This window comes from Anas platyrhynchos, chromosome 7, assembly GCF_047663525.1.
Source record: "Anas platyrhynchos isolate ZD024472 breed Pekin duck chromosome 7, IASCAAS_PekinDuck_T2T, whole genome shotgun sequence".
In the NCBI taxonomy this organism is placed as follows: Eukaryota; Metazoa; Chordata; class Aves; order Anseriformes; family Anatidae; genus Anas; species Anas platyrhynchos.
In genome coordinates this window covers 31,123,064-31,147,791 of record NC_092593.1, presented here as the reverse complement: position 1 = coordinate 31,147,791, position 24,728 = coordinate 31,123,064, and the positions used below count along the sequence as shown (strand labels likewise).

The 24,728-nt window shown below is 48.3% G+C and overlaps 2 protein-coding genes across 2 annotated transcripts in view; one reads left to right on the top strand and one right to left on the bottom strand.

Moving 5' to 3' along the window:
- UBE2F (ubiquitin conjugating enzyme E2 F (putative)) overlaps nucleotides 1-2,491 on the top strand; it is a 62,451-nt gene extending 59,960 nt beyond the window's left edge. Inside the window, exon 10 of the mRNA XM_038182479.2 lies at nucleotides 1,205-2,491. Coding sequence (XP_038038407.1) covers nucleotides 1,205-1,255 — 51 coding nt within the window. The 3' untranslated portion in view covers nucleotides 1,256-2,491. The remainder of the gene's footprint in view (nucleotides 1-1,204) is intronic.
- On the bottom strand, nucleotides 1,453-24,728 carry LOC101795799 (uncharacterized). Its single transcript, XM_072040423.1, has 18 exons — nucleotides 24,483-24,728; nucleotides 21,667-23,186; nucleotides 21,525-21,583; nucleotides 20,469-20,645; nucleotides 19,513-19,699; nucleotides 19,412-19,437; nucleotides 18,748-18,820; nucleotides 18,362-18,464; nucleotides 17,908-18,039; nucleotides 17,108-17,181; nucleotides 16,945-17,018; nucleotides 16,167-16,533; nucleotides 15,216-15,361; nucleotides 14,940-15,089; nucleotides 13,320-13,374; nucleotides 10,818-10,971; nucleotides 6,088-6,226; nucleotides 1,453-3,971 (listed from the first exon to the last, which is right to left on the bottom strand). Exons 2-18 carry the CDS (start codon nucleotides 23,080-23,082, stop codon nucleotides 3,716-3,718), a joined length of 3,588 nt encoding a protein of 1,195 aa, XP_071896524.1. The 5' UTR covers nucleotides 23,083-23,186; nucleotides 24,483-24,728; the 3' UTR covers nucleotides 1,453-3,715.

The following is a 24,728-nucleotide window of genomic DNA, read 5'->3' as shown; positions in this document are numbered from 1 at the left end:
TTAGAATGATGCAGCTGGCCCCAGTACGTGCCCAGTGGTATTTCCTGGCCTTGTTTTTCCTGGCCTCATGCCTTGTGCTGCGGCGAGGGATCAGCCTGTAGTGCTGAGGATGCCCATCACGCCCAGCCAAGGTTTCCAGCGTGCGGTGCCATCGTGCGTAATTGCTCTGGTTTGCATCAAGGTAGTCCACAACTTAGCCGAGCTGAAAACAAGTTCAAAGTGCCACTTATTTTTGGCTGCGTGATATTTTAGCAGACGCGAGGCACCGGCAGATTTCTGGTGCTGCAGACAGCCCGAGACCCGGGGACCGCTCCGAGACGAGCTGCTTGTAAGTAGTTACTTACAAGCGTGCTACTTGAGCGTGCTACTCAGCGCTCTGAGTGTTGTCAGAGGATTGAAGTTGGCTGATGCACAACGTCTTATTTAAAGCAGAGGAGGCAGCAGCTCCCCAGCACTGGTTTCTCTGCACACTCACCGTGTCCAGGCGTGGAGGCAGCTATGCGTGAGGCGAAGGCATTGCCCCCCTGGCGGCACGCAGCCCTCAGGGTGGTTTCCTGGAAAAGACCTGGAGCACTTCACAGGTTTTGTGGGTGTCCTGTAAGAGCTGCACCCCAGAGGTGACCGCTTGCTGCTTTTCAGACCTTCCTGGCACTGACACTCAAAGCTGTGGCGCGTCTCGTGGTGCTCCCTTCTTCCTGCTCTTCACAAAACAGTGAAAACCCAGCCTTAAAGTCGGGGCTGTGCTCCCCGACCCGCTGCGGTGCTCAGAGCAGGATTGTGCCTCCCTGCGGGTTGTGGCTGCAGGTGTTGGGTTCCTCCTAACACCGATCTTGCCTTGGTGCCTGAAGGATTTGTGTGGTCCGTGGCCCATACTGTGTTCAAGGCCCTCTTTGTCTCCTGTTTGCTGGATTTTAATTCATTTTTTTTTAATGTTAACGATAAAGCACCAGAAGCCGGTGCTTTTCCACGGGTGCAGAGGCTGTGTTACAGTCCTGTGGGTGCTCTGCGGAGGGCTGTCCGTGTCGCTGTGTCCCCTCTGAACCGCTTTTGGAAACGAGGCGCTTGGATTATCAGATTTTAATTCTCTAGGCTGTGACAGACAAAAAAACAGTGACCGATCTTGCTCGGTTATGCGCCAGAGCTGAAGCCCTGTTCAGTCCCTCTCCAGCTCCCCCGCGGTAATTCTGCCTCTGCTTCCCTCTAGGAGGACTTCCGAAATAAAGTTGAAGATTACATTAAGCGCTACGCGAGATGATGAAGGGGGAGGGATGGCAGGACCACGTTTTCCATGCTGCAGAGTTGTCCTGAACTTCAACAACACCAACCAGAAAACCAGCCCGGATTGTACTAGTCCTGTGTCCATGTTGTACCGAAGAAGAAAACTAACTTCATAACCTGTCCATGTTAAAAGGAGAGTTCAGCATAAATACAGCGAGAAATTGTGTATGTTGGTTGAAAAAAAAAAAAAAGTTGTTTGCTTACTTTTAAAATGTTTACTCCTCTGAACTGTACTGTATATCCTGTTGATGAGATACGCTTGAGAAGTTGCAAGAAATCACTATTGAAATTGTAATTACACACTTTTTTTTAACTCTTGCCTAGGTTGGGGGAAAAAAAAAAAAAGAAAAAAGAAAGGAGGTGGTGTGGTTTTGGAACACTTCAAGTTGGCAATAAAATGGTCTCCTGTGAACCAAATCCCAATCCTGTTGCCTTTGATGAGCAAAAACAACGGGAGCTTTCTCCAAGAGTCAGTGAAGTCAGGCTGAGAGCTTGCCCGAGCGCAAGCCCAAAACAAAACTCTAGCTCTGGTATTGAAATTCTGATTATATTTAATGTAAGTCCATCTTGTCACAAGTTTGGGATTTTTTATGTTATTTTCAGCTCCTGTTTGGGCTACAGTATGTTTTTTTTGTTTGTTTCTATCCATTGTGTGAAGTAGCTAAAAGAAATATAGGCTAATCCGTAACTTAAGTAAATGTGTAGTATTAGTAAGATTATATATATATTATATATATATTTCTGTGAAAATGTAACAAAAGGCAGATTTTTTGTTTAAGAAATCTGCCTTTGGCTTTCGGATCTGGATGCGGTAAGGGCGCAGCAGGCGCTGTTGGATCTAATGCAAGTGAATTCAGGCACCGTCATCCGGAGAGCACCCGGGGGTGTCCCTCAGCCTTGGAGTAACACCGCGCTGCACCCCCTCTCAAACACTCCTGTGCGCCTGGCTTTTGTGGGTAATTTGGAAGGATTTCACGCTGTAATTGCCTCGTCTGTAAGTAGCTGCACGTCCCCCACCCGGTCAGAGGAGGCGAAAGCCGAGCTCCTCCCGAGAAGAGTAGCACGAACCTCAGGAATCGCTTCGGAGTCCAGGCCGAGGGCGTTTGGCGTTCCCCTGCTGCTAGCTGCGGCACCCCGAGCTCCCGCTGGGGAGCGAAATGCTTTTATAAATAGATGAACCATAGAAATAAATGTTCGTGTGGTTTCCTACGGAGCAAGCGTGTGTTGTGTGGCGCCCGGGCACTGCCTGAGGGTTAACCCCACATGGATGTGGGGAAGCTCATCATATTTTTGCTTACAGAGGCAGAAGGGAACACCAGCCTCCTTCACTGTACCCCAGTACCTGTCACCTTCCCTCCTGAAGCACAAGGGGAGAAGCTCCACACTTTTGGGGCTCTCACCTTTGTCCCTGCAGGGATGTGAATAGAGGCAGGGTGCTGAGCCGTCCTGCAGCTTTGGGGCCCTCGGAATGGAAGCAAGGGGGCTGCACAGAGCCAGGGGTGAAACCCCTACCTGGGGGCAGCAGTGGGGCCTTGGGGTGGCATCAGGGGCTGCTCTTGCCCTGCCCTTGCCACGTTTCCCTCCCCAGCAGCCTCCCCGCAGCACGGAGCTGGGTGCGATCCCCCCTTCTCAGCCTCTGATGCCCCAACCCCTCCCTCCCCTGGGCCCAGCTTGGGGTGAAGCTCCTGGAACCCCAAAGGAGACCCCACAGGGACGCCCCAACCCCAGCCCGCGGGCAGCAGGTTCCGGAGGCCCCTGATCCACGTAGAGCCGTGGCTTCGTGGAGGGGCTGAGCGCTCAGGCTTCACACCAAAGGCCGGCACCTGCTTTACTTCTGTGGGTGTTTATTTATTAGGAAAAGCATCCAACTCCCGCTGCTCATCAGCCCTGCGGCACCGCCAAGGCCACCAGTGTCACCACCGGCGTCACCTCCCAGAGCAGGGCAGCGACCGTCCATGGGTGGGCTGGGGGGAGAAGGTGCCCTTCCTGGCCTTAAAAAGGGTAAACAAAGAAAAAAAGGCTAAAAGGAAGAAAAGTGAAGGTTTCATCACCCAGCTTGCACCCTGACCTGCCATCCTTGTGGCCATGGCACGTCCCAGTGCTGCGCCAGCACCTCAGGCAGGACTCCAATCCCCCCATTTGTCTTTTTTTTTTCCTTATTTTCCCAAATTTTCCTTTTTATTTTTTTTTCCCCCCCAGTGGGGGCTGTGGGGTGCTGGGAGGGAAGCAGGGAAAGGCCGAGCGTTGCCGCAGCACTGCCCTGGTACCCGGCGAGCAGCATCCTCACCGCCACCAGCATCCCACGCCGTCCGGTGACTGGGTCGTTAACGATTGATTTAATTGGGAACCACCACCTGGGGAGGGGGCTGGCAGGGACGCCGCGGGGCCTCGGCACCCCTGGGACGCTCCTCGGCCGCGCCGTGCCCGAAACCTGTCCCTAGACGATGCCCTCACTGCGTTTGCTCCTCCACACCACCAGCGCCGTCATCAGCAGGGTGACGAGGACGGGCACCAGGATGAAGGGGCAGAGGACGCCGTTGGGGGGATCGTGCAGGGCCCGGCCGGACGGGGAGCAGTTCCTGAAGTAGTGGCTGTGCACGGCCACGAAGAACTCGTCCACCAGCTGGTTGGGCCAGTAGCAGGTGAGGTTCTCGGCCACGGCCGCCGTGCAGTTGGTCAGCTCCCCGTAGGTGCTGCAACACAGACAGGGGCACCGCGCTGGCACCGGGCTTCGTGCAGGCAGCCAGGCATAAAAATCTAAGTTTTTTTTTCTTTATTCCCATCTGGTTTTGCCTCTTTGAGCCCGCTTTTAAGTGTTGGTGCTGTCTGGGCTATATTTATTTAGCTATAACAACACGCCCGTACTGGTGCTGTTAGGAACTACAGGGGGCCTGACCCAGTTAGCGCTCTGACACCTTGAGTAAAGTACAAAACACCTGCTTAAAAAATGTCTGTACGTGTAAAAACAGCTATATAAATATGTACAAAGGCATTTTGTTCCCATCCTAACTACTCACACCTAATCCTAGAACAACAGAGAAAAAAAATATATATATTTTTTTCATTTCTTCCACATATCCACATTGGCCATGGCAGAAACCTCCTCGCTAGGGGTGCCCCACCAGCTACCAGCTCGGGACACGAAATGCCTCCTGCAGTGCTCGTTAGTGCCTTCCCACACCTGTCCTTAATCAGGGGCTGATCACGGGCCATGGACAGGCTCTCCAAGGGACAACAGGTCTCCTCGTAGCTCGTAGAGGAGTGTGGATGAGCGAGTAACCACCCTCACGCTGTCGGAAGGGACGTGCGGCACCGCGAGGTGCATCCCGAAGAGCCGGGAGCTGAGCAGAGCCCCGGGGGTGTGCTCGTAGCGGGGCAGGGTCGGGTGACAGCCGGGTGCCCAGCCAGGACTGATGGGCACAGCTGTGGCAATAGGACGTGGAGGAGTGATGGTGGCTTTGCACCTGCACACATTTCTCCTTCGGCTCTCCATCTCAGCCAGGTTCAAGCACCAAAATTCTTGGGTTTGGGGGAAGACACAGAGAGGACTCAAGGCTCTAGGCAGGGGGGTTATTTCCATTTCTCCACCTTGTGCTCAGCAGAAGCAAAACCCTTCACTCTGCTGCTGCAGCAGGCACCCAGCTGGTGCCGTCCCTACCCAGGCCATGCTCCTAACGCTGCTTTTCCTCACCCCAAACCCCTGCCCATGCAGGGCAGGTTGTCTGCAGCCACAGCTGAGCTATTTCTACCTGATTAGCCGGCTGTCCTGAGGGCACAGGAGGATCAGAGGAATGTCGGCTCTTAAACAACCCCAGGCTTGTGTTCCCACGGACTCACGCAATCAAATTAAAGGCTGCAAGTTTATTAACATTTCCTCCAAGTGCCTTGGGGATAACAAGTTTAGCAGAAGCTATTTAGGAGGAGAACAGGATGTCAGAGGCAAAGAACAAGCTCCTGAATGCACCTGTGCTTCCCGAGCAGGCCCCAGCCACCATCCCGGGCAATGGCAGCAGCCCCGGGCTGCACAGAAAATGTGAGGGACGCCCAAATCCCCCAGATAATTTCCCTATAGGAAAAGCTGGCTCGTGGCTAACGCCGGTCCCACAAAGCCAAAGGCTCTTTGAGGAAGCGGAGCGTTTTCTGAGGTTTCTTGGGATCGGAGCATCGCCCACACTGCCTTCCCACTCCTCCCCTCCATCTTATCACCAACAAAGGGGAAAGAAACCCAGGCTGTGCTTTTCCTAGGCTCTCTCTACATAAACAGATGCATATACTTATGTTTATATACACAAATACAGATTTGAATTTGGCACAGAAGAAGGGGACCAAGCAGGAAATTAGCCAAAAACCCTCTACTTTTCTGCAAAACACTCGTGGCGTGCAGCCACACCTGCTCACAGTTCCTAACTTCCCTCAACCCCCCGGTGCATCTCAAGGGCTGGTTTTTGTGCACTGGGCTGGGAACAGCCACAGCACGACAAAGAAAACAAGCACAAAGCACCAAAACATCCCAATCCTGAGGTGCAGAGAGCAGCATTTTTGAGCAGCTTCAGGTAGGCAAGGGCTGAAGGTGTCTCACCATGCCGAGGCAGAGCTTGGGTTTTTTTTTGAGATGTGTTAGAGTGTTTTGGACTGAGTGGAGAACGTGAGTGCAAAACAAATCTCCTGGGCCCACCTGCCCCAGCCCCGCTCCAGCAGGGCCACCCCGAGCAGGGTGCCCAGCCCCATGTCCCGGCGCCTCCTGCAGCTCCCCAGGGCTGCGGGATGTCCCCGACGCGGCAGCACCCGCGGTGCCCCCCGGGCACTTACCCCATGGTCTCGTCCCAGTCGCACCACAGCCGCTGCCCGATGCCCTCCATGCTCAGCCTGAAGGGCCGGAGGCAGCGCTCGCGGATCTGCCGGCCGTACTCCGCCTCGTGGCACGCCGTGGCCGCGATGAAGTGGTGGGCTGAAAGACAGGCACGGGTCAGGCGCTGGCCCTGAGCCGGGTTAGGAACACGGCGTCCTCTCAGGTAAGCCATAAATAAGATTGGATGCAGCTTTGTCCTCTGCTGGGCACCTTTTTTTTGGGTTTAAACTCACATTGTTTTGGTTAAATGCAACAGCACAGACAGGTCCCAGTGGCTTCTGTGCAAGGGAACCATTAAACATTCCCTGCAAGGTGCTGGGCTGCCAAGCAAACACCCATCTCTGCATGGAGCACAGTGAAATTCTCGTCTCCTCTGGTCCAGCCTCAGGCTGCAGCTCTCTGCCACGCAGCGGTTTGGGATCAGGGGAGAACAGGATGCTTCTTATGGGCTCAGAGACTTTGGGGGCAGAAGGCTGGATGGCATGTGGAGGAAGGGCAGCAGGGAACGGCCACGGGCAGCCTGCTCGGGGTCCCAGCTGGATCACATTGCTGGATAAATGTGTACGGTTTTGCCAGGAAAAATAACAGCAATGTTACACAGGGAACGGGGATCAGGCTGAAAGAAAAACCTTAGTGGGAATGATTTACCGAGGCTGGCTATAAATAACACCTTGCTCTTGGTCCCAAAGAGCCTGCTCGTGCCTTTGCAGCTACTGGAGCACATTGCAGGCGAGCATCGCATACCAGCTCTATTTTTTGCCACGTGTGAATAGCTCCGCGCACAAGAGGGAGGGGAGGGGAGGGGAGGGGGCGCTATTTTTATTTTATTTTTTTTTAAAACAAAAGAAATAATTAGCGCGGCATTTAGCTGCAGAAATGTTGGCAGTGGTGGAAAGCCGGGGCGTTTTGGCACCTGAATGCAGCCATCGTGCCAGCACACCTTGCCGCCCAGGCAATGCCCTCCGTGCACGGTCTTGCTGCAGCCCCCAAATCCTCGCTGCGCAGTCCCACAGCCCCTGAAAGCCCTGATAAGAAGCAGCCTCCAAGTTCTCTTCTTGCTGGGGCTGGGGTACATGGGGGGCTCGGGAGTGAGGGGTTACGACGAGCCCCACAGGAGCGATGCTGACCGTGGGGTGGGGAGAGGGAGAGCGGATTAAAATGCAGCCAGGCGGGCGGCCAAAGGGGAAGCAGGAGCTAAGGAGGAACCGGAGGCCGGCAGAGCCGAGTGAGACACGCGAAACGGAGAGCTGGGGAGCAGGGAAGGTGAAGCCACCTGGAGAAATTCAAGGCCAACACGGCACGAGAAGGAAGAGAAGCAGAAGTTGGCTGCCCGTGCCGATTAGCACAGAGGCTGGCGTCAGGTCACTCGCTCCTACCAGCAAAACAACCATTATTAGGGAAGCCCAAGTGCTTCCTGACATCTCTCCCTGCACCGTGGCCATTTCCTGGAGGAAAACCCTAATTGGCAGCTCCACCTTGGGTGGGGAGAGGAGACACAATGACCCCCAGCTGCAGCACCTGCTGCAGGCTGCATCTGTCCTGTATTCAGCACTGAAACGAGCCCTGCTGCCACAAAGCAGGGTCCCTCGCGGGCACGTTTGGTTTTTATCACGGCGAAGGGCTCTTCGCTTTCATACTTCAGGCAGACAGGGCTGCAGGAGAAAGTTCCACCAGATCCAGGGGGGTTCATCTAACGAGGACTCACGCTGCTGTTAATGAACACGCTCCCTGTGAAGGGTGGCTGATTGCCTGGTGGGAGGCATCGCCGCAAGGAGCGCGGCTTCGTCGTCCCACGGCGAGCATCCCAAGAGCACCGGTCATAAAGTGATTGAGGGAAGGATTTTTCGGGCATTTCTTGATTGCCGTGGGATTGGTGTCCTGGGGAGTCCCAGCAGACACCGAGCAGGGCTCAGCTGAGAGCTGCACAAAGGAGTCGCTTGGGTATCTTTTAGCCAAAAAACCATGCGGGCACTGAAGGGCTCAAAAATTTCAAGAAAAAAAAAAAAAGTTCCCCAGGCAGGAACTTGTGGCGGCCCTGAAACCCCTTGAGGAGTCCTTCTGCAGGGTTTTTCTCTAAATAACCACAGCTTCTCTCCTCGGGCAGGCTTTTGTCACGGACGGGGCTGCCCAGGAGGTGGTGGAGTGCCATCCCCGGAGGTGTCCGAGGCGTGACGGGATGTGTTTGCCACCACAAGGCGATGGCGCAGCCATCCCTGGGATCCCGGCAGAGCCACTGGGGTGGAAGGCGAGGAGCCCGGAGAGTGCAGGGCTGGGAGGAAGGCGTATTTAGGGCAGGCAGTAACAGGAGAAGGTCAGACAGGAACAGGCAGATCCCCGACCATCGGGGAAGGCTGAGCGGGCATGGGAACAGCACAGGAAGATCGGGAGCTCCCAGCACCAGCAGCCACCGGTGGCTATTTCTGCGTATTTTATTTCATCTTGCAGTGTTTGGAAAACCATGAAGAGATAGCAAAAATCAGGAATGCCTCTGCTATTGAATGCTACCACGTTCATATTATTTGCACGCTTCTTCACACAAACCTTCACCATTTGTGTGCTTTTTTTTAAACCCGTGAGTGGCCACAGGAGTACCCAGCTGCTCGAGTGGTTGGTATTTACAGAGGGAAACTTTTCTCTTCGCATCCCAGGGATGCGGGGGCACCTGGCTTTGAAGCTGAGGTTACACCACCACGAACCCGCCGGGCTGCCAGAATAACAACCTCAGCCATCCCTCTGGGTTTCACAATTATTCAGCTCAGCTGCAGGCCACATCTCTTGTCGGCACTGGCTGGAAAACAGCAACCCTCTCGTTTTCCTTTCTGCCACACAGTGAAGGGGAGTAACAAATCCGGGGGCGCTGGATGAAGTCTCTGGCCTCAACACTGATTTAGCACTCTAGGATTTGAGAAGAAGCAAGGGCATGTTTGGGGATGGCAGCAGGCTTCTGAAGCACCTCATCGCTGCAGGCTTCAGCTTCCCACCTGGCCCAGCAGAAGCACGATGTCCTCGCTGGGTGCTGGCGGCTGCCAAGCACCTTTCCAGGAAGGGGATTTATCCTGAACAGCCCTGGCCTTGGCACCACGCAGGGCAGAACGGCAAATACTTCCCTTTCCCCCAAAAAAATGATTTAGCATGTAAATAAAATAAAACCTTCTGAAAAGAGGAGGGATGAATGAAAAAGCCAGGATGGATCAAAAGCCAGGCACCCCGAACACCGACTGCTGGCTGCCTACAGACCAAAACCTGGCATGAGCAGTTAGTTATAAAGATAATTACATCCTTAATGAATAGCGTGGGCGTTTTAAAAATAATCCGCCTTGATTGAATTAATGGGGAGAAGCACAGGTTGCAGCCACGCACCGGGGATTCGGGGCTGGCATCACCCGCCCCTGGTTCCAGCCGGCTCCGACAATTATCGGCGCCGAGCATCTGCTCGCCGAGGCGATATTTCGGGCCCTTTATGGGCTGTGCGTTGCGTCCTGCTGCAGAACAAACTAAATAAACATAAAAATTCATCGGGGAGAAAAGCAACACAAAGAGCTGCGGTGCCCTGGCTGCCTGCTCAACCCAGGCTGCGAAGCCGGACCACAACCTGTTGGTGAGCCACATGTGCAGCTAGGGAACAATTTATTGCACTTTTTCTCCTTGAAGGTGTTTTTTTTTTTGGCAGGTGCCCGCTGCCAACCAGCCTTGCAAGGAACAAACTGGCTTTTTTTCCCCCTAACGTGCTTAAAGGAAAAATAAATGCAGGAGGAGGACGCAGTGAAAGCCAAGCGCATCTGCCACTCAGCAGCGGGATTAGCTGCCATCTATCAGGGCTAAGTGGCTCGCACGCAGGCAGATGTTGTGCTCCTGCGGGAGGTGGCAAAAAGCAGCAGCTCCCGCTCTCAGCGCCCAAAGCCGCGGCACCGAGGCACGAGGAGGGAGGAGCAGCACAAGGACCAGCCGTGATGGGGATGGGGAGAGGTGGGCTTTGCTCTGGGTTTTGGGACTCGGGACCGATGAGGAGGAGGATGGAAATACGGCCAGGGCATCCCACCCATGGCTGGAGAAAGCATCAGCGGCGTGAGACACCCCGGCAGCACTGAGCCCGAGAGGCAGACTGGTGAGGAGAGAGGGGAAAGGGACAGGGGAAAGCAGGGCAGGGAGAAATCCCAACTACTCGCCGGTTCCCCGCGGAGCAGCAGCAGCCAGGGAGCACTAAATAGTTAATTAGGGCGCTCGGAGAAGCCTGCTGCATGGCACAGCTCGCAGCGGGGCTGGAGGAGAAAACCCTCAGAGAGCGAAGGGAAAAGGAACTCATGCAGGAGCAGCAGCGCACGCACAGCACCCGGTTTCCCTTTAAACGACCTTAAATAAGCACGCTTTTGAGAAAAAGTAAGCTAAGCACGGCCCTCCCAAGCCCTGCGCTGCGTGTTTGTGTTGGGGTGAGCAGCCTGACCCGCTGCCTGTTGCACCTGAAGCCCTACAACCCCCCGAGAGCCCCGCACGGGCAGCACGGCAGGTCCCAGCTGAGCGTTTTTCGGAGCATCCCCGCAGGAGGAGGCAGAAGGGGCACAGGGAGGGACGGGAGCCCCGGAGGCCGATTTCCACCCCAGCAGCCAGCCTCAGAGGGGCTCAAGGCCAGGATGGCCCCGGTGGCTCACCCTTGGCCTCCAAGTCGCGGTGCCGGGGCCAGGCGCACACCTACCGAGCACGAAGCAGAGGAAGCGGCGCGGCAGTGGGGCCATGCCCGGGCCCTGTCCCCGCTGGAGAGCGGCTGAGCCCGCCGAGGGGCCGCAGGAGGGAGAAGCCGGGGCTGGCAGAGCTGCCGAAGCGCGGGACGAAGCGAAGGGCGGCGTTTGCTATTAATAACGCGGCGGAGAGAAGCCTCCAGCTGCTTTCAGAGAGAGAGAGAGGGGGGGGGACAAAGCTCATCCCAGCCCCGCAGCTCGGGGCTGAAGGAGGAGGCTGGGGCTTGAAGCGTTAACGGCAGGAGTCCTGCTAAGGGAGGAGAGAGGCGAGGGCTGGAGGAAGGGAAACGGCAGCACAAGTTTTTGAAGAAGGGATTTTAACCTTTATTCACAGGTAAGGGGAGCTGCGGCAGCACACGCAGGCAGGATTTAGAGCAGAGCACAGCAGAGGGACAGAGATGGACAAGGACGCAGCACCACGGCAGGTGGGGGAGCCTGCCCCTGATCCCAACAATAATTCTCCTCACCCCCTCACCCCACACACACCTAAGCTGCCTCTCCCTGCTCCGCCAGGATTTAAAGTGCAGACCTCTCCTCATCTCCTCCCAAACCAACAGATGGATTCCCTCAGCTTTCCTGCTCCCCCTGCACCAACCCCGACCCAAAGGCTCAGGGGCAGCAGTGGGGTGACGAGCGCACCCCTGTCCTGCGCTATGGGGCACAAGAGGAGGAGGCAGAGGCCCAGCTCTGCTTACAGCAACAGAAGTGGAATAGGAGACAAAAAGAAAAAAAAAAAAAGGCAGCCGTATTCTGGAAGAAGAGAATCTAGGCTACAATATGATGCTGAAGGAGAGACGTGCCGTGCCAGGACGCGGAATGGTGCTGCAGTGAGGGCAGGCAGGGGATGCCTGCTCGCAAGTCGCCGCTGCAGCACAGGGCTTGCATAACCACGGCCCTCAGCACCGCAAGCTCCAAAGCCTGCTTTGCTCCACGTCCTCGCTGCCTCCCTCTCCTGCGGGTATTAGAAGGATACGTGACACTTCTGCAGCCCATTTAGAATACTATCAGGAAAGAACTTAAGTGTGCTGGCTATTTATTAACATCGTAGCAGCTACTGCCATGCCTAAAATGAAGTGGTGTGCAAGGGTTGTGTACTTCAGCACAGCAAAGTCCTGCTGTTATTAGAGAAGTCTCGCCGCACTGAAATGTGATTTCTTCAGCCTTCAAGAAACGTGCTGAGCACTTGAACCAACTGCGGAGAACAACAGAACTGGGAAGAATCATTTAATTTCTGCCGATACAGAAAAACAACCAACTGACCTCCAGGCTACGTTCCCTCAACCAAGACCGCAAATCATGCAGTGATGCTACACAAGTTTTCATTAAGATCTACTGAAATAAAGCAAACGAGAAATACAGAATGATCCCAGAACAAGCTAGACTGCAAAAATCTTCCAAGTGAAGCGTTGAGTTCTTCACAATCAGAAAATCATCTAGATAGAAAGAAAGAAAGAAAGAAAAAAGCAGGTAAGTCGTGCATGTGTATGCCCGAGCTGAAGTATATTGAGCATCAGCAATTTTAGTACCCCAGAAAATCACTAGAAGCTATACTGCTTTTGCCATGCAGTTCAGAACTTTGTATGCAGAAAAGTGAGGTTTCCTAGCTTTAAGAACCACCCAGAAGAATTTATTACAATAAAATAAAGGTCTTTGTGTAACAAATCGCATCCAGTGGTGTTTTTTTCTTTAGTTAACTGAGTGAGTTCAAAATGAAGATGTCAAGTCATCGTTTAGGAGTGAAGAGGCTCCATGCACTTCTTCATGGTGCTCAAAGCACTGCTTAGTTTTGCTTTGAGCATAAACCTAACTTCTCTCACCCTTTTCTAATGAAGTTACTCCTCCAAAGTTAACACATATAAAAGATTTAGAGTCATTTAAATGTCCAACTCTGAGCTAACTCCGCCAAAGAAACACTAAAGAAGCTTGTATCATGCTTTACCTTAGGTCTGGATTTAAGTTACTACATAAAACAGCCTATAATACAGCCTGACAAAGAAGCAGGATCTGTACAACTCTGGATGCTTTGTCATTCTGCAGGAACATAAGGCTCTGAGAGGTATTTCTCAGCAGACACCTACCCTTCAGGAAAGCCCGAAGCCATACACACAGGAGAATACCGTAAATGAGCTTTATAATAAATCATCATTTCTTAAACTTAGTAGGTACTTGATTCTTACTAAGGGAAGATGAAGTTTTCTCCCCCCATTACTCACTACTGACTTGGCTATTTCACAGCACCCTCATTATGAACGTAAAAATTGTTACAGATCATCTCTTTCACAAAGCAATTGTTCCTACGATAGTATTTTTTTCCTGTTATGACTGTCAAGCCCACACACCATTTTAAAAATGACTTGACAAGGAAAGCACAATACATTTCAGGCTGTAAAAAACCTTACTAATTAAACAACCTTTCAAATGTAACATATTTTGGGGATGACCCTACGTCTGTATCTAACCCCGAGGAAGTCAGTCAGTAGAGCTGTAACTAATAACTTTGATTCACAGCGGCATCTGCAAAAGCTTACAGGGCAGTCAAACGTCAGACTAGCAAGCCTAGAGTATACTTGGGAATGATGTATAAGTATACGTGGGAACGACCCCTGGATACGTAAAACTATCAGCCTAAATACTTCTAGCTCAGAAGGCACCGTATCAGTTAAAAATAAACTGATTCTTTCATATCCTTGAAATGGGAGCTTTGAGACCAAAATCAGAGCTTTCAAAATTTGCTGCTGTTTTGGGAAGAAAGCACTGCAGAAAACTAAGTATCGTGCAGCTGGACAGAGCATGTTTGGGGACACAGGTGATGCCACAGCGTTTCTAACAATGTATGAAGCAGCAGAGGAAACCTGCACTGCTGCTGCCTTAAGACAAGCAGAATATGAAGCTTTTGTGAGAGACTGAAACGAGCATCAACTCAAGGATGTCCCCTAGAGGACACTAGGTATATATACACCCATGCAGTTCTGGGTTGTGTTTCGGGTTTGGGTTTTTTTGGAGGGACTTGTCTTACCCACTATCTGCACAACTGTACAATTTGTCCCGAGGGAGAGGTTCCCCCTTCATTTCTTCCCAAACTCCTACTTCTGGGTTTTGTTTTTCTCCCCCCATAAGGATGGTTTTCAATGAGATGACAGATCCAACAGCTGCTTCCTATTTATTCCTGCCCCGCTACCTCACCCCCACTGGCCTAGTAAGCTGAGGCTCCTGCAGCCAGTCACACAGCACCCCCTCCCATCCCCCTGCTCTGACGGAAAGATTAAAATGAAAGCCTAAAAGAGACGCAGTACAAATGGTCCACCCCAAAGAGACTTTAAGCTCTAGTGACCACCCAACCCACCAGAAAGCCTGGGCTGGGTGATTAGGCACGGGGTGTTCATGGGGTGGCTGGAGCACCTTCCTACTGTGGGAAGCAGGATCAGTGCTTCCAGGGAAGGCACACGGGGCACCAAGCCAGCCAACCTCACGTAGCCACAGCTGGAGCTGTAACCTGCTGTGTTTTAGGAGTCCTGGCAGTGAGAGGTGGGAAGGCCCTTTCCTCTGCTTCTCCTAGCAAGCTGTATGTGCTGCAGCAGCCCCAACATGCAAGATTTCCAGGCAACCCAGCAGAAGGAAAGGAATCACCTACAAATCCCTTTAACATGCAAAAACTACAAGACATGCAAACGTACTCTGTTCTGTATCTAGACAAGACCTAAATCTCAAACATCAGACAAAGATCATCAATTTTAATCCAAAATTGAACCTAATTGGGCTTTCTTTAAGAAATGCTACACACAAACTGGCCGTTAGATGTCACCTTTGCCCAGAATATTTATGATGTTCCCCACTAAAAGTTTGCATAATAAAAACCCAACATACCAAGTTTTATGAAGTGCACAGAGCTAGCAAGCTCACCTATTTACAGATGTTCTGCAAAACAGTTACTCAGAAACTGTTGTTTCACTGATCCATTTAGTGTGTGTGTGTGTTTTTAAATGCAGGCAGAGGTTTACAATAAACTCCTTCCTAATCTAGTCAGGCTGTACAGCTACACAACATCCTGTGTTTGCATTTCTGCAGGCTGGAATACTCACTTATTTACGTTGCTTTCTCTCCCGCTACAGCTGGGCGCTGACTTCTTTAGGATTACAGAGGTCCTTTCCATAATAGAACTGATGGACAAGCCACTTAGGATACCTTTATTGTTCTTCCTCACCTCCAACAGAGCATCCACAATTTTGTCTCTGTAGGAATAACAGAAATGACTGATTACGTCCCATTTTGTGCAATCCACTTAGCACTCTAATTAGTTATTGCAGATGTTGGATTCATTACAAACCAGGGTAGAACTGAAATACAAATACTCTCACCTACTAGCCTCTGGATGGATTTCTTGAAGTTTCATCATTAATTTGGTAAAGCTGCTCAAATTCAAGGTATTAGGAGAAACGAAGGCACCAAATGAATTAGTGGAGAAAGGAGCAGATGCTTTTTGCAGGGAATTGTCTCCAGTGTCCTAGAATTGCATCAAAATCAGCAAAAAATGAGCAGGTTATGTATTGTACAAATTTTATGGCAGATCCTTACTACTAAGAACTATTTCTGTTATGGAAAAAGAAAAAATGAAGAAATACAGACTCAGATCAGTAAGTGTTTTAACATGAGCAGTCACGTTATCAGACCTGTAGCTTAGAAATAAAACTGCACCACGTATTTATGGTAACTGGCATTCCTGCTGCATTACGTTAGGTCCAGCTTTTATTTCCCAGAAGACTACAACTTCTGAAGTTCAATCCCCAAACACAGCCTATCTACACAGTTTGTCAGAGCAACACCAATTACTAATTTTGCCTCATCCTCCAAGGACCGACCAACCTGAATGAATTAGAAGAAAATTTACACATGACATTTCTTTAGATTCACATTTAAAAATCCAACAGCTTCTCTTCCACTGTCTGAAAACCTTTTCTGTATAAAATCTGAAGGCATTCAAACAGAAAGCATTTCAAGTGAGAACTCAAAGAGGAGAAAAGCAAGATAAAAAATCCTGTGCAAATCCCGTCCTAGGTTCCTGGTTTAGGATTAAGGAAAAAAGGGACCATCACAACTTGATGCAGGATCAAGTGAACGGTGCTCTCACTTTTCTCCAGCATGACAGAAATTTGTTACGGAGACGTAACGTGCTTTCATATCCTAATGTCACTCAATATAGACTAAGGTAACACGTTACAGAGCTGTAAGTGTTAAGGCTCTAGTCTGCCACATAAAGGAGCCCAGTAATCATTACTGAGCTTTCGATTAACTGCAAACAGAAAACGTACCAACTCTTCAACGGAAGATTTTGGACCAGGACACTTTGTTTCCGAAGGTACTTGGGTAGAGCAAGGAATTTTTAAAGCAGCAGTGGGAATGAGGGGTGCCTTCTCAGAAGCAGAGGTGGTACCAGGAGCTTCCACTGAATTGGAGGCTGAAATGAGTGTTTTATCTTCATCATTTCTCTGACTGTTGTTGACAGAGTGGATTTCATGCCACAGCTTCTTTTTAAGTATTTGGGAAACAGAACATTTGTTCTCTGATGAATCATTTACAAGCTCAACACTTATTGTTTTTCCTTTTATTTGTTTCTTGCTCATTTCCTCTACTGCTAACTTTGCTTCATTAGCATCTTTAAAGCCAAGAAATGCACATCTAGACGCAAAATACAAATAGGAAACAAGGTAAAGCATATCTTAAGTTCCAATGCAATGTTGATAAGAATGTTATTAGTACTGGGAACTGTAGCAGCGTGGTTGGACCCCGTGACTTAAGTGACCTGTAGAGATCCTTTCCAACCTTAACCACTCTGTCAGTAAGAACACACCAGGATGGTTCTGATCTTTTGAAACATTAACTGTATCTCAACAGAAAATTTCAGACTACTTAGCTTCTCTTAAGATGAGAAGCTGTCTGGAATTACAGGTTTTTGTCATCTTATCTGTATCTACATTACTTACTGAATCAGAATAAAAATAAACTATTGAACAACTCCCTCTTCTCTCCCATGATTCATTTACTTCAACAGCAAAAATTCTGAAACTAGTAAAACTTTTATTACTGTACCTGTGGTTACCAGAATCCACACAGATAAGAATGTCAATGATCTGGTATTCCCGGAAATGTGATCTTAAGTCATCCTACGAAAATACAAGCACATTTTGATTACAAATCAAAATGCAATGAAGAGAGGTAAGACACCGCTGCAATGTAACAAAAATGGGTGTACCTCTGACACTGAAGAACTTAGGCCACCAACACAAACAAAGGAGCACTCGTCTGCACTTTCCATTATCTTTGCTTCTGGTAATAAACAGGAGAAAGCAAATTGTTACTATTTTTCCTATTATTTCTGTTATTATATACTATTATTACATTATTAGCGTTTAAGCTAACGTCTTCTCTGTAAGTTTCAGAAAACTTAAATAGAAAACCTTTTTAAAAAAAGAGTCAGTGAATGATAAGTGTCTTCTAATGGAAAATGAAATATTGCCATGGAAAACTGAAGAGCTCAGTTTCTAAAAAGCTCATTCCCTGCGGTATGAAGAGGTGGACAAGGTAAGGTTTCTAGCTACAGTCAGAGAGAACACTGGTTTGAACTAGCGGATCCCAATGCCTAAGCATTGGGAGCACACTGTAAGTCCCTGCCACGGGGCACACGAGCTCTCTGCTTTTACCGTTCTGGGCTTTGTAACCATGCCCCTCACCAGGACCCTTGGCTTCCTAACACAAGATAACTCTCGAGAAGTCACTGTGTAGAAGGATGCAGAAAAATATCCCAAGCTCCATGGCTGGCTAAGCATTTACTGATTTGGATGTAACCACAGCAAGTAAAGTTTTTAAGGAAAAACGTGGATGAGAAGAGCTGTGTAACTATACAAGATTCACTGCAAGTCAGGGCAAAAAAGCATGAAAATCCAGCTGGCATTTTCTCCAAGTTCCTCACACTTTTAGAAAGCACACAGAGTATTCAAATATAAAATATCAACACCATTATTAGGTACAGCAGCTTAAAGCACATGACCTCACCTCTTAAATCAACTGTGTCTTGTTTTTCTTGTTGCTTTTCCATTTCTTCAGATATTAATGAAAATTCTGCTACTGTCAATTCCTCTTTAGCATCAAACCAATATTCATTCCTGTCTTCGGTTTTTACATAGCCTTAACAGTTCAAATAAATTTCAGTGCGTTACAATTCAGAGCACAGTATTTCCTAAGAATATTACATTTCTATGTACTTAAGAGGCTTCCAACTACCTATGTTATTTGCCACTACAACTGGAAGAGGTTTCACTTACTTTCACACCAGGTTTTTTCTCACCACATAAGGTATGATATATGGCTGATACACACAGACATTGAACTGTCCCTTCTGTGATGGAAAGCTTAACATTAGATGTTTTACATGGTTCTCCCCACCACATCCCCCACACAACTTAGCTAGCAAGTCATGCAGGATCTTTACTAGAAGCAGCGAACTCACCACGTTGCACATCTTGATCTTTATGCTGTCCTTGCAATGCCTTGGAGGAAGAAGAGCCACTAGGCTGACCGCCACCAGTTAAACACACGGTCTGTGGATTGTCCTACAAGTATGGTTCAGTTATAGCACAGAACTTGCACTTGATGTTTTTTGGACATTCAGAATATTAATTAAACAGGTAAGTGTAAAAAAGTGAACCTACTGATTATCTTCCAAGAATCCCAAAGTTACCTTATTTTGGGAAGACGATCACATGAACTGCATTTGTTATTACTGGCAGGGAATCCCAACTTGAGTCTTAAAGACTTTAATTGCATTTGCAATTAAAGGAGCCTAGGCTCAGCAACGTAAATGCCAATGAAATTCAGTAAAGACAAAATCCCTACCACATTGACAGAAGTTTTGGTTTCTTGCAGTCTTAGAGCTTCTAAGTCTGCTTTCCTCATGCCTGAAACAGAACTGTAACAGAACCAAGAATGTAATACAAAATACGGCACAACAATTTTTAATTCTGCAATGATACTGAGTGCTCTGAAATACTGATTTAAGTATTTCCAGGCATAGAATGGGAAAAGTTTGCAGTAAAATAAGATGTACTTTATAAATCTTGGTGTAATTAGAGAACCAAAGTTTTTAATACCTGTGTTTTATGAAAGCATCAATTGCAATCTGAAACATGAAGCTGTATTCTAGATGTAGGGTTTAGATTGTTTTTCCTTTATACCCAGAAGTCTTAGTAATCAAGTTTTCAGTTTATACCTAGAATTTTAGTAATCGGAAAGTGCTGAACTGAGAACATGACCTGTACATTGAAAACTTTTTCTATAAAGACAGCACAAGTACCACTCCACAGTCTGCATATGAGAACAGTACAGAGTAGAACTTTTCTTAAAATAAAATCACTGTGCCCAAAGTGTTAAGGTAATCTTCCAGCTAAACTGTTTAGAGCTAAAAGATGCATCCTGAAATAAGAAATCCTAAGTTCAACATCTCTTTAAGGTCTGCTCCCATTTACTTTGAAGGTTAGTACCATGAACAAAGACTACTTACTCACAGCAGAGATCCTCTCTGAACAGCTGCCAAAAGAAAAAAGACTTGTCTTAATTTTCTGGAAAAAAAAATATCACAATCAAAAAGCAGTAAAACATTACCTTGCACGGGGTGTAAGAAGAAGAGATTGGGAACAAGTTTATCTCAACTGACAGTGGTGGAAGTGCATTTAAAGGTACGCCCATTTTTATTTTCACTCTCATGCTGTTGTAATTCTTTTTTAGCTCTTCCAAAACCAACACGAGAGATGCACCTAATTCAGTCTTGGCATAACCATTTCCATGGTATCTGCTAAAATATGTATAAGAAAGAAAAAAAAAAAGATCAGACAAGCATTTTATTTACTACTTCTAAAATTGCTTAAACATTTCACCACATTTAAAATTCTACTTTTTTTTTAAGCTGGTATCAATAACCCTGTTCGTATTGATAAACATTAACTTCTTATTTCCTGCTTTTTTTAATCTACATTTCTAATGTCTTTCTTTGTACTCTGCCATTAAAAATTAATGAATTTATACTTCTGTGCAAGAGCCTGACGTTTTCAGGATCTAGAAGATGCTTCAACTATTTTCCGTGGAGCAGACAAAGCACTACAATATCTAAGGCAAGACTTCTTGGTGGAATCCCAGGTTTATTGCAGGACATGCACTTCACCAGCTAGAGACCTTTCAAACACCATTCCCTTCTTGCATCAACTCTCAGTTCTGCAGCCCTTCTCTTCCTCATTTACTACCTTGCCCCCAGTTTCCCCTCTGTGCATCCAGTCCACTCCAGATTGTTCCTCCTGTATCTTTCCTCCTGTTTGGAAAGACATTCCTGGAAACAAACTTTCTGCTGCGTCTGTGAATGCCCTTCTCAAAGACAGTACAGGACAGATTAAATTTTAGGCTGAAAACGAGCCTTGACAGTTCTGAGAACATAAACCCCTTCAGATAAAAATGATAGCTATTAAACACTACCAAAAAGTATGAATAAAATACATCCATAATACTTAGCAATTAATGCCTTTTAACCAAATTGTGTCCTTTTGAATGAAATACATTAAGGTACATGCCTGCTAAAACATGCATTTTCCTCCAAAGCCAGCTTGTAAACCTTCAAGCAGTGCTGATAGCACATCTGATAATGAGTGGTTAGAATCTGCAATTCTGCTTCAACAGCTCTCTGCAGTAGATTTTGACAGTAGCTTGACACAGAGTTCTTCACAGTTTGTTTGTCGAGGTGTCCTGGCCTTTAAAATAACAATAAATAAAACCTTGAAGCGTTTGAGTCAATTATAGGTTTGTCATGTCTTATTTTGGGACAAGTAGCTTTCCAGAAGCTATTTCTGATACAATTTAAGGGGGAAAAAAAAAAAAGAAAAATGAAATTGGTTCCTCCTATTCACTCCCCAGAAAAAAAACGATGTTCTACAGCAGCTAGTGGCACAGCTTTCACACAGTATCTGGCCTTCACTGAGAGCCAGAAACTGCACTAGTACCTTCATCATTTTTGTACAACATGTATGGTCACAAGAATGAAGAGAAACTTAGCAACTCTGCTCATCTACAGATTGTACTGATTTTGTTTTCAGAGTCACACTATATTCATCTATCTACTGGTTTTAGAGCCACAGAGTATTTTATTGTATAATTTTGTTTTTAGCTTCACAGGGTACTTTAGGATGTGAAGTACCTTTGAAGGTCTGCGGCTTGTATTACACACCCCACAGCTGGAGGAACCTTTCCCTACACAAATTCAGGATAAACGCTTCCTTATCAGTTGTTACCCCAGAATGTGCTTGGTCTTCTTTATCACACAGGAGCACTGCTGACTGATACCTGACCTTTCAGAGACCCCCAGCTTCTCTTCTGCCAGGCCACCCCCTTGGCCAGCCTGCAACCCAGCCCATACTGTTTGGTGCAGAGCTGTTCTGCTCCTACTGCACAGCTGCATTCGCCTTCGTTCAGCTTCAGGTCTCACCAGTTCCTTCTTGGCTGGCCAGGTCACTCCAGAAGGCAGCCCAGCAATCTTTTGTGGTCATTTTTGTCACAGACAGCCTTTCCATCTCAAAAAATCCAAGTCTTACTCAGCACCTAGAACGCTAAACCACGAGCAGTTCACTACCCACCTGTCAGTACTTAGCTTTAGATCCCCGCTCTGCAACTCAGCTTTGGATTCCCACTGCTCCTAAATAAAAATCATTGAAAAGAAGTCACAGGTTAATGTTTGGATAAACAAGTCCTGAGTGACTTTAGGTCAAAAAAAACTACCTTCATTTGTGAACTTCTCTCAGCCACTGCAGTATTGCCATCCAGGTGCTTTTCCTGCGTGTCAGTAAGCTGTGACCCAACATCTTCCCCACTACCAGCTCCACAGGGCTCGTCCGTGTTGCACGCAGCGTCTGCGCAGGTTTCATGGCGCCACCCCACAGGCCGGGATTTGTTCATCATCGTTATCTCTGTATTGACAGCCCTGGACACGAGATGGACCCAGGCGCTGGTACTCCTGCTGGTTGTAAAGCAAGCTCTGAAATCAGAGCTCACATCGACAGCCTGGTTAACTTTGGAGTCGCTGCTGCGGTTTATCAGGTTTTCACAGCACTCCGGTTCCAGGCTGAGTGAGCTGGCCTTTCTGCCAGACTGACCTGCATCATCTAGCCCAAAGAAGCGACTCTCGCTGCTGACAATCGCACACGCAAGAGGTTCCTCGCAAGAGTAAAAATCGCAGTCCCCTGTGCTTTTGTACAGTTGTGTGGCTCTTGCAGGGGCCTTTCCTGGTGGCAGCAAGGGATTTTCTTGCTTCACTGCCATGCTGTGAGCGTGCCGGTCATTCTGCTCAGACACCTCTTCGTTTGGGACTACCTGCGGTGACTGTGCACCATCAACCAGGGGAGCACCTTCCTCCTCTCTGTTCTCTAGACCATCACATATGAGCAGATTTGGACAAACCCTCTCCTTACCCCCACAAGCATGACTTTCAAGTATATTTCCATACAGAACACTGTTACATGCTGCATGCTCTTCCTTATGATCACAAGACGTGCTGCTGCAAACCGGCAGAGAGCCCTGAAGCAGCTGGGGAAGCTCTGGCACAGCTTCTTCTGTGTGGCCCTGGTCCCCTACACAGTACTCAGGGGCAGAACAATCTTCTACCACGCCAAGACTTTGCTCCTTTGCGGCTCCACCACCTGGAACCTGATGAGCTGGATCCATTGCCTTTAGGGTTTTGATCTCCCACTGCTCAGAAAGCTCACCTGAGTTGTCCCTAAAATCTGGTTGGGACTCGTTAGCACTGACATACTCCAGCTGTGAATCTTCTTCACCTTCATGGATCTGTCCACAGTCACACACGCCGCAACTGCAATAAGTATCACTGCATGCCCTTCCCAACGTACCAGCTTCCTTCTTGCTTTCCTCTACCTGCGCACAGCAAACTCGCATCCTCTTCTCATTGTACATTTCAATATCCGCATCCAAAGATGAACTTAAGTAAGGTAAGCTTTCCTCTTGCAACTCTAAGTCTGAAACACTGGCACAGTGTGCCTGGCCAAAACCAGAGAGGTTAGCTCCCACTGCAAGGTCTCTGATCAGAGTTTGCTGAGCTTTCTCAGAGTAAGGATAGAGGTGAGAGGTCTGAACAAAGCCCTGCGTTTTGCCTTTAACGTCGCTGCTCTTTTGTAATTCCATGGTATGGATACCGAAGCCCTCCCTCCTCAGAAGTAATCCACACGGCTCGCTTCACTGCAAGCTATCCAAAGTCATCAGCTCGTCTCTTCCTACCGGTTTCTCACCTTAACAAAAATAAGAGAAGTTCAAGATACTCCATGGTGTATAAGAAGACAATGCTGTTTAAACAAAGATGTTAAACTATCCCTCTTATTATTCCCTATTCTTGTGCAGAATCAAGGAATTACATGTTCTCAAGGACATCCAGAGCTCAATTAAGGCTCATAGAAGAATTTGCTGTCCTTCCTTCTGCGATTTCAACTGAGTAAAAGCATCCTGACAGACCAAACCTATTTTCTTACACTGCTAGGAAAGTTTATTTCCCCATACCACCAAAGCATGCCTTGGCTGAATCACCCGAATCCCCGCAGTTACCCAGCGAGCTCTGTGTGTCACACGCTAACTTTGTCACAGCACACGACTTGTTTCGATATACATTTCGTATTTTGTATATATTTCTATATACATTTTAAAAACCACTGAAGTGAGCAAGAAGGTGAACTCAAGAGCTCTGTACCCCCTGAGAACTACAAACCCAGTAGACATTGGTAAGTGGGAAATGGAAGCATATTCCTTTTAATCCTGAGGAATCAAGAAGAAATGTTTGCCTAGCATGGAACCGTAAAAAAAAAAAAAAATAATTAACAATCTTTAGATCCAGGAAGTGTAAGACATAACGGAAAGCAGGTATTTTTTTGGATCAGAATGTTTCTTTCAATGACAGAAGAAAGCCAGACAATTCACCGAAGTTTTTTCCCCGTGTTGCACTTGTAACACAACTAGTTTTACAGCAAACATGTAGAAAAAGCAGAGAAAAAGCACTGGGGGATGGAGTCACTCCTCATTAAGTTTGTTTCTCACGAATAGTTGTCTCTGCCTTCACAAAAAAATGATTTTAACGAAGACAGGGACATGTAGAGGTGACAGCCATTTCCCAGGTACGCTTTTGGAACTATTTAAAGAAAACATGGCTGGTTTGTAACAGGCAGCAAAATGTAGCCTTGCCTGCAATGCTCCCCTCTCCCCAGGCAGGCAGAGCAGCCCATGGCCCCACAACCTGAGCTTCATCTGCTTTCAAAAAACACCTCCTGTGGTACGTGGCAGCAGCTCATCTCCCACAGGTACCTATGCGGCCCAGAAGGCATCCAGGGAGGAGGCTGGAAGAAAACCGGAGGGCTTCCCCACACCAAAACGAGCTCGGGTCTCATATCTACAGCACTGAGGATCACCATTAACACTGTGTTATTCTGAATACTAAAAATCTACCGAGGGGTTTAATGAGTGATTGGCAGATACCAACATAAACCCTACCACGCCCTCGTTACCCACAGGTGCAGGCAGCTTTGTCTCTACACCATTACCTTTCTCTTCACAGAGAACCTTCGCTCAGAGCAACCACAGGCGTGAGATCTGGTCTCGTCGTAACACCACCAGCACACACCCACGCACAAATTACCAAATACTACCGCCGAGCAACGGCAAATCCCAACTTTTCCCTCAAAATTACGTGACAAAACCCCCAAACCACAGCGCTTCTCCCGCCTCAGGGAGCCCCCTCCGCCTCAGCCGCCTCAGCCGCCTCAGCCGCCTCAGCACGCGCCCAACGG

Excerpts from the sequence above, each read along its gene's own strand:
- LOC101795799 (XM_072040423.1), bottom strand. The coding sequence starts at position 23,082 with ATGGAATTACAAAAGAGCAGCGACGTTAAAGGCAAAACGCAGGGCTTT. Across the intron at positions 6,227-10,817 it reads CTTCCTCTGCTTCGTGCTCG|CCCACCACTTCATCGCGGCC; the intron begins GTAGGTGTGCGC and ends CCTGTCTTTCAG. Across the intron at positions 3,972-6,087 it reads GACTGGGACGAGACCATGGG|CACCTACGGGGAGCTGACCA; the intron begins GTAAGTGCCCGG and ends TCTGTGTTGCAG.